Consider the following 12,564-nt stretch of genomic DNA (forward strand, 5'->3'; position numbering starts at 1 on the left):
TTGCTTTGGCAAGCTTTACTTCAGCAGGAATATCAGGTTCTTTGGTTCCCCTACCCCCAGAACTACTGTGTCCATGTGAGCCACCTCCGGGACCCCCGCCTCTGCACTCTAGCCCTTTTCAGGCTACAGCCTTGAGGGCTGAGTGGCACCAGGAATTCTAAAGGGTTTTGGAGGCCGTGGAAGCCTGGAGGTCCCAGCTGTGACTGTTGCTTTCACCCTAGCCTTGGTATTCCCTCCGTGACTGCACATCCACAGCCAAACTGCCTCTTCACTTCCCGGGATGCACTTTCTACACCACCCCACACTTGGACCAGGAAAGTTTATGTAGCCTGTCCTTGCCCTTCTTTCTATGGTTCATGGGGAAAGTCTTACTAAGGGAAGAATCAAGGAAGGATAGTTACAGAACCAGCCAGTCCTAAGGAACCCCAGTGCCCTTCATGAGACCATACCTCAAAACTATGGCACTCTGACTGGGGCCAGAGTCAGGGCCTCTGGCAGGCAGGTGCTTCAGAATAGGTTGAGGTTGCCAGGACTGATTTGATAACAGGAAATCCTAGACATGCAGCTTCTCTCATTCCTTAGGCTCCCGAGAAACCTGGTAGCCAGGACCAGGGGCCTTGAACTAGATGGCAGAGTGCCCCAGCAGACATAAAGAGAGTTCCAAGGATACCAGCCACCATTCATTCAACCGCATTGCGCTCTCTCTCTCTCTCTCTCTCTCTCTCTCTCTCTCTCTCTCTCTCTCTCTCTCTCTGGGTGAACCTAGGAGGGAGTTTGCATGCAGAGTCTGGTGGAATTACCCCAACCCCCTCTCCAGTCCTGTGGGGCTTTGTCCTCGATGTTCCCAAGCCCTAACTTTAACTAGCAGGGAGAGGGTGTATGCCTCAGGAATGGATAGGCTGACACCATCCAGACAGGCCACTGGTGCATGAATGCTTGGATCCCGGCATCAGCAGACGTGGGGCAGGTGCAAACCACTCCTGAGACACCTGGGCAGCAGGGTTAGCAGGTGAGAAAGCCGGCTCTGTCTATGCACTGTTGGTAGTTGCCTTTGGGGCTCTTGCCTACAAAAACAACAGATTAGGAATCAACAGAGTAACCCCCAAAGTATGGCAGAACTCAGTGTTCAGGCAGAGTGACTTCAGCTCTGGGACACAAGCAGGCCCACAACTCACCTCTTCATACTTGGTCCTCCAGTAGAAACCGGCCTCTCTATCCACGTACAGTAGCAGCAGATCACAGAGGAAGGTGACCTGGAAGAGGCAGGACCTACCATGTCCCAGAGTTCTCAACCTCCTCCCTCCATCGGGCAAGCCCCCACCCAGGAATTAATATGCAGATCCAGTGGGTGCCAGCAGGCCCTGGCCGGTGGTCACTGCAGCCAAAGGGAACTTACCATGCCCAGCCAAGCTGCTCCTGTGCCCACTGTGATGGCCGTAGGGATGAGTGCAAACTTTCCTGCCTGAGAGACCTGTGGTGAACCTCTCAGGCTGTGGTTGTCCTCCCAAACCTTCACAAATCCTCCCCCTGCTCTGAACTTTACCTGCCCAGTGACAAGAATGTCAAAGCGGATCCCATAGAGTTTGAGCAGGCTCCGGGACTCCACGCCTGAGGCTGCCCACCAGTAATTAGCTGTCCTGGAGAGGCAGAGAAGACTCCTGTGCTTGCATGATGCATTCCAGACTAGCTTATCCACTGACTCTACCTGGTCCTAAGTCCTAAGGCTCCAATAGTTTTAAGAACAGTGAAAGCAAACCAGAACCTGAGCAGGGCCTGACTGGAGGGGGAGCTTCTGAGGGCAGGGCCTGACTGGAGGGGGAGCTTCTGAGGGCAGGGCCTGACTGGAGGGGGGGCTTCTGAGGGTCGGAGACTGGCATGAAGCATGCTGGGATAGATCCTGGTGGCACAGGTCTGGGAGAAGAAAGGTAGGATAGCCATGAGGGCTGGCAGGACTCAGGCAAGGATAGTACAGAAGTGGGGAAGAAAGCGATGTGCGTGTTTAGAACAGGTATCCAGCAGAGAGGAGCCAACAGAGACGCCTCCTGTAGAAGGTTGTACCAGGTGTGGAGCCAAGCACAGTGAGTCATAGCCATTAGACCTATGGCCACCTGTGCACACCTGCTACTATGTGTGATAAAATGATATTACATGGCAGGAGGAGCCCAAGATTCTCTTGGGAAACTGTCACTCTGTCACTGTCTTCAGACACACTAGAAGAGGGCATCAGATCCCATTACAGATGATTGTGAGCCACCACGTGGTTGCTGGGAATTGAACTCATGAACCTCTGGAAGAGCAGTCGGTGCTCTTAACCGCTGAGCCATCTCTCCAGCCCCCTCTCTTGGGAAACTAAAAGATATGACAATGTTTGTAATTAAAGATCTCTGGGCACCTCTGGGATCAGAAAATAAAAAAATTGAGGAACACTAACAACACAGTGGGGGAAATATAAAATGTTAGGTTTAATCTACCTATAGCCTTTTCCTACTTCCTTCTTTCTTCTCCCACCTCTGTCCTCCCCTCCTTCCCTTCTTCTCTTCCTTCCTCCTTCTTCCCCTCCCTCTTCCTCCCTTCTTTACCAGGTTGTCTCAGACTGACTACAAAGCTAAGGATGACTCTGAGCTCCTAACCTTCCCTTCTCTGCCTCCTGAGGGGTGGGATTGGGGATCACCAGCATGTTCTATGACCACCTACCCAATGCCCAGAGTTGTCTGTGACAATGGGACGGTGGTAGAAAATTCCTTGACAGTATTGGGAAGGGTGACACCCACTATCTAATATTTCCTCTTAAATAGTTCTGAGGCCCCAGGTCCAATTCCTAGTGTTGTCAAGGAAAGAAAAGGCAACCCTAGCAAACCAGATGTGGTGATTTGAATAGGAATGGCCCCATAGATTCTTGTGTGTGAATGCTTGGTCCATAAGGGCTAGCACTATTTATTAGGAGGTGTGGCCTTGCTGGAGTAGGTGTGGCCTTATTGGATGCACTGTGGAAGTGGGGCTTCTCCTGTGCTCAAGCTATGCCCAGTGTGGACACAGTCTCCTGCTGCCCACAGATCAAGATGTAGCACTCAGTTCCTTCTCCAGCACCACGTCTGCCTGCACTCCACCATGCTTCCTTCCATGATGATAATAGGCTAAGTCTTTGAACCTGTAAACCAGCCCCAGTGAAATGTTTCCTTTATAAGAGTTGCCATGGTCATTATGTCCCTTCATAGCAATGAAGAAACCAGGTCAGAAGTACACGAATATTTGTTTTACTCATCTGAACTTTTCCACAAAATTTTTTAGGAAATTTTTTAGATAAAGTCCCATAGGGAAATTAAAAATGAAAAGTGTCTTTGGTTCTAGGGAAACAGGGTTGTCTGGGGGAGGCTCTGAGACGATCTGCAGGTGAGGAGCAGGCAAGTGAGGGAAGGGAGGTGGAACTTGTGGACTGGAAACAGCCCAGGATGCTTGTGCACACAGCAGAGACACTGAGTCTGATCCGGGTATGCTCTGTTCTGGTGGTCACAGGGAAATAGGGATGGGGGTGGGGGACTAGACCAGGAACAGCAGCCAATACAGCAGTAAGGGCCATACCTGAAATTGTACCCCCTCTCCTGCAGCTGGAAGGAGTACTGGGGAGAGCAGTCAGAGCCTTTCGTGTCCAGGTTGCAATCCCAGTGGATGTTGATGCCCACAGCACCACCCTGCACACAACACATCCTGTTCCACTGGTATCTGGGCCTGAGAGCCCTGCCCCTGAGCTTTAGGACTCTGCCCCAAATGACTTACCAGCAATGCAAGGTCCTCAAAGTCCCCTCCAGTCATAGCCACAAGGTCCCCGATGCGGAACACTGGGCAGTACGGACTGGAGAGTGAATCGTAGAGACAGTACTTGAAATAGGTGTTGTCCCAGGTATCTAAGGCATTGGTTCTGGAAAGGACATTGATATTGATCAGATGACTCAGGGGGCATGAAGGATCTGGGCTCAGCCAAGACCTGCCCATGCTACCTGGAGAAGTTGAACTTGTTGAAGGTTACAGTATTTTTGATGAAGAGCGTGAAGTTCTTGGCCTGAGCTAGCAGGGGTTTCCTGAAGATAAAGAGTAATCCTGGCATGATTTTGCTTATCCTGGGACCCTGCCCTGGGAGAGAGAGACTTACCTGGGCACAGCACTACTCTCCACTGGGCACCAGCTCCAGATCTCACAGGTCCTGTGGGTTCCGTTGAACGCCACACACTGACCAGTCTTTATGCCTTGAAAACACAAAGTGAGCTCCAAGCCCTCAGATCTCCTCAGGTCCTGAGGAGGTCATGGTGTATGGGCTTGTTGGCAGAATGCATGGACAAGTTCAGCAGGGCCTGCATTCGGGGAACCCCAGAATTCCCTCCTCTTCCCAGCAGAGGCACGAAAGGCCCAAGCCCACAGTTAGTTACCGTGGCTGTATGTCCCCATCTCCCCTTCAGGACAGTCCTCATCAGCCCAGCAGTTAGCCAGAGGAACAGAAGGATGCTGAGGTAGGCAAGAGAGACTTTCATCACCAACAGCACGGATGGAGTCTCTTCTTTGTGACTCAGCTTCACAGGCTACAAAGACAAGAGCCCCAGCTTCCTCCCAGGCAGCCTGGGTCTGGAAGCATTGAGAAGGTGCAAACTAAAACCTGGGAGGGAAGAGCCGTCAGCAACATGGTGAGATGGTAGCACAGGGCTGTACGCTCAGAGCAGGGCACTGCCCTCCTGACGGTTCTGTCCCTGATAGGTCACTGAGGTCCAGCTCTTCTGGGATAACAGAGCAGGGGTGGGGTGATAAGAACCACAGAAAGACAAACTGGTGACACTTAGTATGTGGTAAGTGTAGCTATCAAAGGTTAGGCCTAAGGCCATAGGGACCGATACAGGGTAGAAAGTCCCCTCCCCGCAAAGCCAGTCTTTTCTGCCAAACATGGACATTGTGTTTACATAACACCAAAGAGTCATGGGGGAGCACTACAAAGGGAAATCTTGGTGAGCTTCCTGGGGGGGTCCCTGACCTAGGAGAGAAAGGCAGCCTTGAGCTTCAGGACCCTTAAGGGGGTTCAGTCCATGGAGAACTCAGAGAGGACCACAATACCATGGAAACAAGAATGGCTGAGGGATTGAAAAGCCGGAAGGAGACTTAGGACTTTTGTGAAGGATGGGCTATGACCCATTGCCAAGGTCAGAGGACAGTCACCTTCTCTGTTATGCTGTCCCAACCTGTGTCTATGTCTCCAAATCCTTCAGACTCCTCTCAGACTCTGTGAAGAGAAGTGGGCGCCTCTCCAGCAGCCGGGAAGATGAGAGGCTGAAGGTCTTCCATGCCCTCATGCTGGCTACCTTCTGCTCACACACCTCGTCCAGCTTCTTAGCAGGACTCCATGAGATCTTGGGCTGTCCTTTCCGTAACCTAGCCCAGATCTGTGCTCCAGCCACACTGAGCAGCAGGAATGTATCCCGAGACACCTCCTCATCCCCTTAAACAGCCTGGGCCTCTGCCCATGAGGCTCGTGTTGGCACCCTGTTGCAGCCACACTGATCCATATCACAAGCTCCTTTAAGATTTAGTCCATGCACTTCCCCGAGTCTCCCCACTGTGGCCCCTGCCTTGTGTGACTATCTCAGAGCCTGCAGCCTTGGCTGGACAGTAACTGAAACTTGAGGTATAGGGGGTTGGAGTTCTGCTAGCACAGCACAGGGCCTAGCCTAGATGCCTGGCAAGGAAGAAGGGGGTGCCAAGAAAAGTTTGCAGATGAATATGACATGGGATTATTGAACATGTGTTTGCAGGAACCAGGTCACTAATCTTCCAAGATCGGGCAGGAACTCTGGTTTTCTCAGGAAACCTGGTCATCAGGTCTGGTGAGCAACTGCCCAGTTACTGGAAGTTCACAAGAAGAACCAAGAGGCTCAGATGGGGAAAGGGAAAGGACCACGTGCCTTCTAAGAAGTTGATATGTAGGTTTGGTGACATTTTAGAGCTGTCTACATACTGAACCTGGAATCGATGTCTTCTAAGCTTCTAGAGGTGGGAAGAGTACCTAGGTTTCCTGAGGGAAAGCCATCCTTTGTGCACACATGTCACCTCCTTTGTGAATAGGTGTCAGCCATGGGACATGTGACAGCCCCTGAAACTGTAATGGTACCCAATACCTGGATTCCAGCTGAGCAGAGGTTGGCCTTGAATGTGGTGCCCATATACAGGATGGATCCTAACTGTTCACACAGAAGCCTTGGTTGGTGAGAGCTGATGTGCTCTTTGAAAGACTGTCTGGAATATTCCCAGACGAGAGGAAAGGTGAGATTGGGAGCAGGTGTGTGGGTGCTCCCATGACTGCATGAAAAGCTGAGAACGGGGGAGAAGGCTCACATTTGGGCTGAAAAACACCCAGAGGTCATAGTTTACCTGAAGGCAAAAGCAGAATGTGCTAGCTTGTCCCCCAGATGACATCGGCTCTGCATACACTAATAAAAGCTGGCAAGAGGAGAGGTGACCTTCCAGCTGCCATCAGTGCTCAGGTGAGTGTGTGCAGAGACGGGGCCAGCATGGAGAAGACACTGGACATTTCAACGAAACTGTCCCACTCAGAGGCCTGGTGTTGTGAAGGTTGGAGACCCCAAGGGGTATCCTTAGATACTGGGCCTGTAAGCCATACTTGGGGTACCCTGGGACAAGTGCCTGAACGTGTGGAGCCCTAATCGCCTGTTTAATGGGAACTACGGTATTCCTGGTGGACAGCAGATGTAACAATTCAATGAAATGGCTTCTAGAAAACATGCCAAGCTGGGACTGAGCTCTGAGCGGTGTGGGAAGGAGAAAGGGGACAGGGCTGATGAGAGAAATAGGGGTGTGTTCAGGGCTCTGGACAACTTACCTCTGGGCATCTGCCCTGGACTTGAGCTGGTGTCACAAGGAAGTTGGTTACCAGGAAGAACACATTCTCTCCCTAGAAGACAAGGCTGGAGGTTGGCCTCGGCGGAAGGGCTAGACACCGACAGCCTGATTTGTTTGCTTTTTGTTGCTCTCAGGGCTGAAAATGAAACTCAGGATCCCAGACATGCTAGGCTGTCTCTGAGGTAGAGCCCAGCCTGGGTAGCCTGGATTTTGCGGGAATAGTTCTTGACCCCATCTAGTTACCAACTTTGTCCTGCAGAAAGTGGAGTCCAGTGAGGCAGGTGAAGCTGGCTAGGTTTACGACCTCTCCTGAGCCCAGAGAGTGTTACGCCTCTATCCGTATCTCCCATATAAGTTTCATTTCAAATTCTCATGCACTCATCTCAAAGTGGGGACAGAGAAAGCCTGTTGACTACAGGTGGAACAGCACTGGTGTGTGTGTGTGTGTGTGTGTGTGTCTGTCTGTCTGTCTGTCTGTCTGTCTGTCTCTCTGTCTCTCTGTGTGTATATGTATGTGTGTGTGTGTCTGTCTGTCTCTCTGTGTGTATATGTATGTGTGTGTGTGTCTGTCTGTCTCTGTGTGTGTATATGTTTGTGTCTGTCTGACTTTGTATATATGTGTGTGTGTGTGTGTGTATGAGAGAGAGAGAGAGAGAGAGAGAGAGAGAGAGAGAGAGAGAGAGAGCATGAGCAAGCACGCTCCCTCAGAAAGCACTGCCACCTGGAACCAACAGCTGATGCAGCTGCCTGAGTCACTAAGGCTCCCTCACTTATGCCTGCAGGTGCCACAATTAGTCACTGGTTCACAGAATTAATTTGGAATGGAATTGGTTCATTGTCGGTGCCCTATCTGGAGTATATAGACATTTGTTTATGTCTCCTCAGGAAATGTCACATAACAGCTGGTAACTGGGGCTAAATCATCTAGGTAGGGGAGGAGAGAAGATGTCCTGAGGGAGAGGGAAAGGGAGAGGGAGAGGGAGAGGGAGAGGGAGAGGGAGAGGCACACGTGGGTGAAAGGAGTCAGGTTGCGCTGTGACTGGCAAAGACAGGGAAAGGGACGGTGCATAAACCACAGGACGGACCACTCCCAGACGCTTATGTTCAAGGCTGGTCCTGAACATGTCTCAGCTTGCCTGAACCTCTGGACCTCAGGGACAGAGGCACCCATCCTATCCCACCACAGATATATAAAACCGGCAGCCCTCCAAGGGAGAATGGATTTTTGTTTCTGAATCCCCTTCCCTCTGGTGGGAAGTCTGTCTCTGTGTGTGGGATGTGTGCACTCTCACTTTTAATAAGACATGTATTTGCTGTGGCTGTGACTTATTTCTTGCCTTTCCATTCTAATTTTGAGCAGATTTTTTTTTTTTTTTTTGGCTTTGTTTTGTTCCGAGACAGGGTTTCTTGGTGTAGCCTTGGCTCTCCTGGAACCTGCTGAGTAGATCAGGCTGGCCTTGAAACTCAGACCTCTACTTGCATCTGCCTCTTGAGTGCTGGGATTACAGGCGTGTGCCACCACCATCCGGCTCAGCAGTTTTATTTAATTACTTAGTGTGTGTGCGTGTGTGTGCCTGAGTCCCTCAGAGGCCAGAAGACAGCATAGAATCCCCTGGAACAGGAATGACAGAAAGCTGTGAGCTACCATGTGGCTTCCAGGAATAGAATCTGTATTTTCTGCAAGAGCAGCAGACTCTAGCCTCTGACTTTTAATTCTTCCATTGATGGAAAAAATGAACTTGACCCAAGATCCCTAAATGATAACAAGGGGACTTCAGAAAGCTCAAACCCTGAGTTCCCATCCCCCACTCTTCACTTCCAAGCATAAATCACGAGCCTAAGATACTTCATTCCTTCTCAGATATCTGTGTGTGTGGTGGGTGGGGTGGGTAGGTGGTATTTGTGTGTGTGTGTGTGTGTGTGTGTGTGTGTGTTTGTTTTGTGGTACTAGCACTGGAGCTAGGAAGCTATGCACGCCATGCAAGCCCTCTGCCATTGAGCTGCATCTCTAACCTTCCTTTTAAAGGAAGTTCCACAGGCCCTGGCTTCTAGACTTGGGAAGCTATACATCCCTGAAAGCTGTTTTCTCAGATTGACTCAGGACCCTTCTGAGAGGCCCCTTCCCCGGCCCTTCAACCACCCTCTGGCCTCCTATGTCTGTCGTCTGTCCTGCACAGCCGCTGTGCAGCCGTTGCTGGTGGCTGAAGGACTCTGACCTCCTGCAGCGCTGGGGACCTACCTGTGATGGCCTCACGAAGTCAGCCACATCCCACAGCCGTTTCTCCAGTTCCTTAACCTGGGTTACAGAAACCCCCTTGAGTTTGGTGATGACAGAAATCTGGGGGTCCATGTCCCATTCCTGGTAGCCTTTTTTGGCCAAGAGGGCCCACCTAGGGAGAGATGATGGCTAGTGTAATGTCAGATGAAGATTAGCTGTGCCCACACACAAGGCTCCCTGACCAGCATGGAGGGCCTCCACCCTCTGTCTAGCTGCGCATCTTGCTGGGCTGGTGGAGGTCTCCCATGGACTGTCTATGATACCTTCACATGCTCAGCAAACCCAGCTCCCTCCTCAAAGACTTTTCAGACATCCAGCTGGTGGTCTCTCTGAGAGACTTAGTGCTGTGTTGCTCAGAGAATCACAGCCTCCTTTCACATCAGGGTACCTCAGGACAGAAGAATTGCAGGCATGCACAAAACCTGAGATGAAGCTGGAGACAAAGCCCCTTATGTGGGTGCATGGCTCCTTCTGCTGTCCTCTGAATGGATTAAAATCCTTCCTGACTGCTTCTCACTCCCCTTCCCACTTTCCCACCAGCTGGGGTTCTAAAAAGCCAACTTTTAGCCCTCAGCCAGCAAGGTTCTGCAACCTGGCCGGGAGCTGTTCTTACCCAATCACGTAGACTACCACTCCGAGCTGCAGCAGCCTCTGGGAGATGCCCACCCAGCAGTTCCTGGTCATCACATATTTCTCTGTCTTGTAATCCAGAAACCCCCAGCTCACTAGTGCTGCTGCGACTGCAGAAGCCATGCTCCCAGTTCCCGCTGGCTGCAACTGCATGAGTCAGCAGGCAACTTCAGCCACGGCTGTACTGGACGTGCATGGGATTCAGGCCAGTGTCGTTAAAGGGACATCTCGAATTCAGTAGGATCTGGCTCCTGCCTCAGTCCCAAACCCCAGCTGATGTAGCCTGCCCCCCCACCCCCACTCCTGTCCACAGTCCCTGGGTTGTACCCTATGCAAATATAGAGGAATAGACCTGTCCTTACCCTCCCTCTGCTTTCTTATAGGGTGGGCAGTCGATACAGGGTAACAGAAGCCCAGAGAAGAGGTTATCTAAACCCAAACTTGCAGATTCCGAAGAGTACAAGTTGGGTTTGAGATATCCCTGCTGGCGCAGCAGCATAGCAACCACCAGATCTTGAGAGAAAGCTGAGACCCTCAGGCAGTGATCGCTTAGCTGTGGCCCCGGAGAAAAGCTATTTGCTAGGCTACAGGTCTTCCCTAGAGCCGCTTCCTGGTCCAAGCGCTGTAACTAAAACACAAGTTCTGGGGTCAAGCTGGAAAAGTCTGCGAAAGGTCCTCCCCCCCACCCCACGGCGGTGCATGGCAGCGGTATCTGTAGTAGTCAGCCCTGGGAAAGAGCATGCCAAGGTTGTGGTTCATCTGCAAACAAGACCGGGTTTCCCGGACGACCGCAGGGTTGGAGGGGGCACTGTTACTGGCCCCAGAGACCACCTGTTGTCCGTAGATCAGATTCGATTGGTCAAGGAGGCCAGAGGACCGCCCACATCCCTGGGAAGAGTTCCAGGCAGTGAGCTCTGTGCTCTCGTCTGCGTCCCTGACTGGGTAGTGAGAGTAAACATGAAGGGTCCCTGCAAGGAGGTTCAGAAGAATGAAGATCAAGAGGGAGAAGCTGCGGCCACTGGGCCTCAGGCGGAGACCCTGGAGGCCAAGAAGTCCTGGACTGCAAATTCACACTCTGCTCTGGAAACAGAAGGTGCCTCATCCTCCCACATTGGGGTCCTGATTGAACTCACTTGAGGATCTTCCTGCAAAGGTGGTGGGAGGAACCTTTCTGTTGGGACGCATTCCCCAGGATCAGAGGATTATAACCCTCAAGTCCTTACCCTCCTGGAGGAAGGAGGAGGCCCAACATTTAGAACTGTTTTATGGAAAACCTGTAAATGAAACACCCAGACAGGCCGTTGTGTCCCAAACTGGAGGCGTTCAGGGCTGGGTGTTCAACCTATAGGAAAAATCTTAGCTAATGGATATACTGGATTTAGAATTGTTTCCAACCCACTGTTCCCAAGGTGTCTATATAGACATTGTGACCTGTGGGCTGAGAATATAACTTAGTTTGTAGAGTGCTTGCCTAGCATGGTTGAAGCCTTGAGTTCAAGGCTATCCTTAACTAGCAAGCTGGAGGCCATCTTTGGTGATGTGCATGCGTGCGTGCGTGTGTGCGTGCCTGGGGAGGTGATCTGTGATACCTGGACACAGTAGGGTGAGGCCAGCAAACATTTCAGCATTAGGAAAATGCTCCCTTTGGCTCTGACTAGCTTGGTGGCTTTGAGAAAAGACTTGATTTACTTTCAGCCTGGAGGTTCTCATCTGGAAAATGGGCATAGTAGCCAACAGCGCGGGAAGAAAGAGCAGGGGCAGGAAAGGGTCCAGGCTAGGCCAGTGATTAGTTCCTTGCCTCCCATCTACTGCTAGGCACCCATGGGCTTGGAGAACGGGTCATGGCTGACCTCTATCTGGAGTCTTGCCGGGCCAATAGTGTTGTGCCCGTTTCTCGTCTTCTGCGCCAAGGGAGCGCCTCCGAACTGAATCTTCAGCACCGTGGCCTGGGGCCCCAGGTATCTGTTGAGGGACACTGGAATCACACTTGGCAGGAAGGCTGTTGGAGATAGTGGCCATCTTGTTCTTGATTCTATCTCAGACACTTATAGCTGTCTGCGCCACACAAGTCCCATGACCTGTGCCTGTGAGACAGGGTGGTGGCTGTGACAGAGATGAGGGCAAACTGTAGGAAGGCTCCAGGAAGTGAGATTGGGTGGTACTTAGTGGGGGAAGCCGATGTTCCCTGGAGGAGGAGGGAGCCCTGGGGATTTAAACTGAAAGTATGGCCAGCTGTATCTCAGTCCAGGGAAGGACCAGGCACCTCAGGCCTCTGTGTTCCTCTGCTCCTCACCTCCCTGCTCTCTTCCAGGGGATCCGGGCTTTGGCTTCCACACTGACCTCTAATCTCTACATCAAGCGCCTGGATCTCCGGGACAATGAGCTCGGTGGTGCTGGAGCAGAGGCTCTGGCTGACGTCCTTCGTAAGAACAGCGTTATCTCTGGTAGGCAGTGCTGAGTTCTGAGTCTGAGAAGCAGGCAAGCTTGGAGCCCCTCTTTCCAAGGGAAGCGGCTCCCTCACCAGGCCTTCTTTCTTGTGGTGTTGCTAGGAGATGAGGATGGTCCTCATCACAGAAGGGGAAGCGTGGGCTGAGTCTGACTTGCTGGGCGGTTAGCCGATGCTGAGCCGCTCTTTGCCTGACTGGCTCCATTGCTCTCCCTGTCCTCTCCCCATCCTTGCCTGTGGTAGACCACCAGTGCCTGAGCGCAGGGCTGAAGAGCACAGAGGAACGGGAGCTGCACAAGGGAGAACTGGAAGGGCA

The 12,564-nt window shown here is 51.8% G+C and overlaps 2 protein-coding genes across 15 annotated transcripts in view; one reads left to right on the forward strand and one right to left on the reverse strand.

The window, feature by feature from the left end:
- The window catches only part of P2rx6 (purinergic receptor P2X 6), a 13,217-nt gene continuing 653 nt past the window's right edge, over positions 1-12,564 (reverse strand). The window contains exons 2-14 of one of the 8 annotated variants that reach the window (XM_087575463.1): positions 12,143-12,514; positions 11,653-11,764; positions 9,134-9,284; positions 6,875-6,946; positions 4,422-4,497; positions 4,148-4,241; positions 3,996-4,076; positions 3,775-3,916; positions 3,580-3,689; positions 1,544-1,637; positions 1,397-1,462; positions 1,176-1,253; positions 1-1,064 (exon numbers count right to left, since the gene is read on the reverse strand). In XM_087575463.1, the coding sequence (XP_087431589.1) occupies positions 1,029-1,064; positions 1,176-1,253; positions 1,397-1,462; positions 1,544-1,637; positions 3,580-3,689; positions 3,775-3,916; positions 3,996-4,076; positions 4,148-4,241; positions 4,422-4,497; positions 6,875-6,946; positions 9,134-9,244 (960 nt within the window). In that variant the 5' untranslated portion in view covers positions 9,245-9,284; positions 11,653-11,764; positions 12,143-12,514 and the 3' untranslated portion in view covers positions 1-1,028. 8 annotated transcript variants of the gene reach the window in all.
- The window catches only part of Lrrc74b (leucine rich repeat containing 74B), a 19,153-nt gene continuing 17,275 nt past the window's right edge, over positions 10,687-12,564 (forward strand). For 2 of the 7 annotated variants that reach the window (NM_001432550.1, NM_001432551.1), the window contains 3 exon segments: positions 10,687-10,895; positions 11,618-11,760; positions 12,114-12,246. In NM_001432550.1, coding sequence (NP_001419479.1) covers positions 10,760-10,895; positions 11,618-11,760; positions 12,114-12,246 — 412 coding nt within the window. In that variant the 5' untranslated portion in view covers positions 10,687-10,759. 7 annotated transcript variants of the gene reach the window in all.

The sequence above is a fragment of the Rattus norvegicus genome, chromosome 11 (genome assembly GCF_021556685.1).
Source record: "Rattus norvegicus strain SHRSP/BbbUtx chromosome 11, alternate assembly SHRSP_T2T, whole genome shotgun sequence".
NCBI classification, from domain to species: Eukaryota; Metazoa; Chordata; class Mammalia; order Rodentia; family Muridae; genus Rattus; species Rattus norvegicus.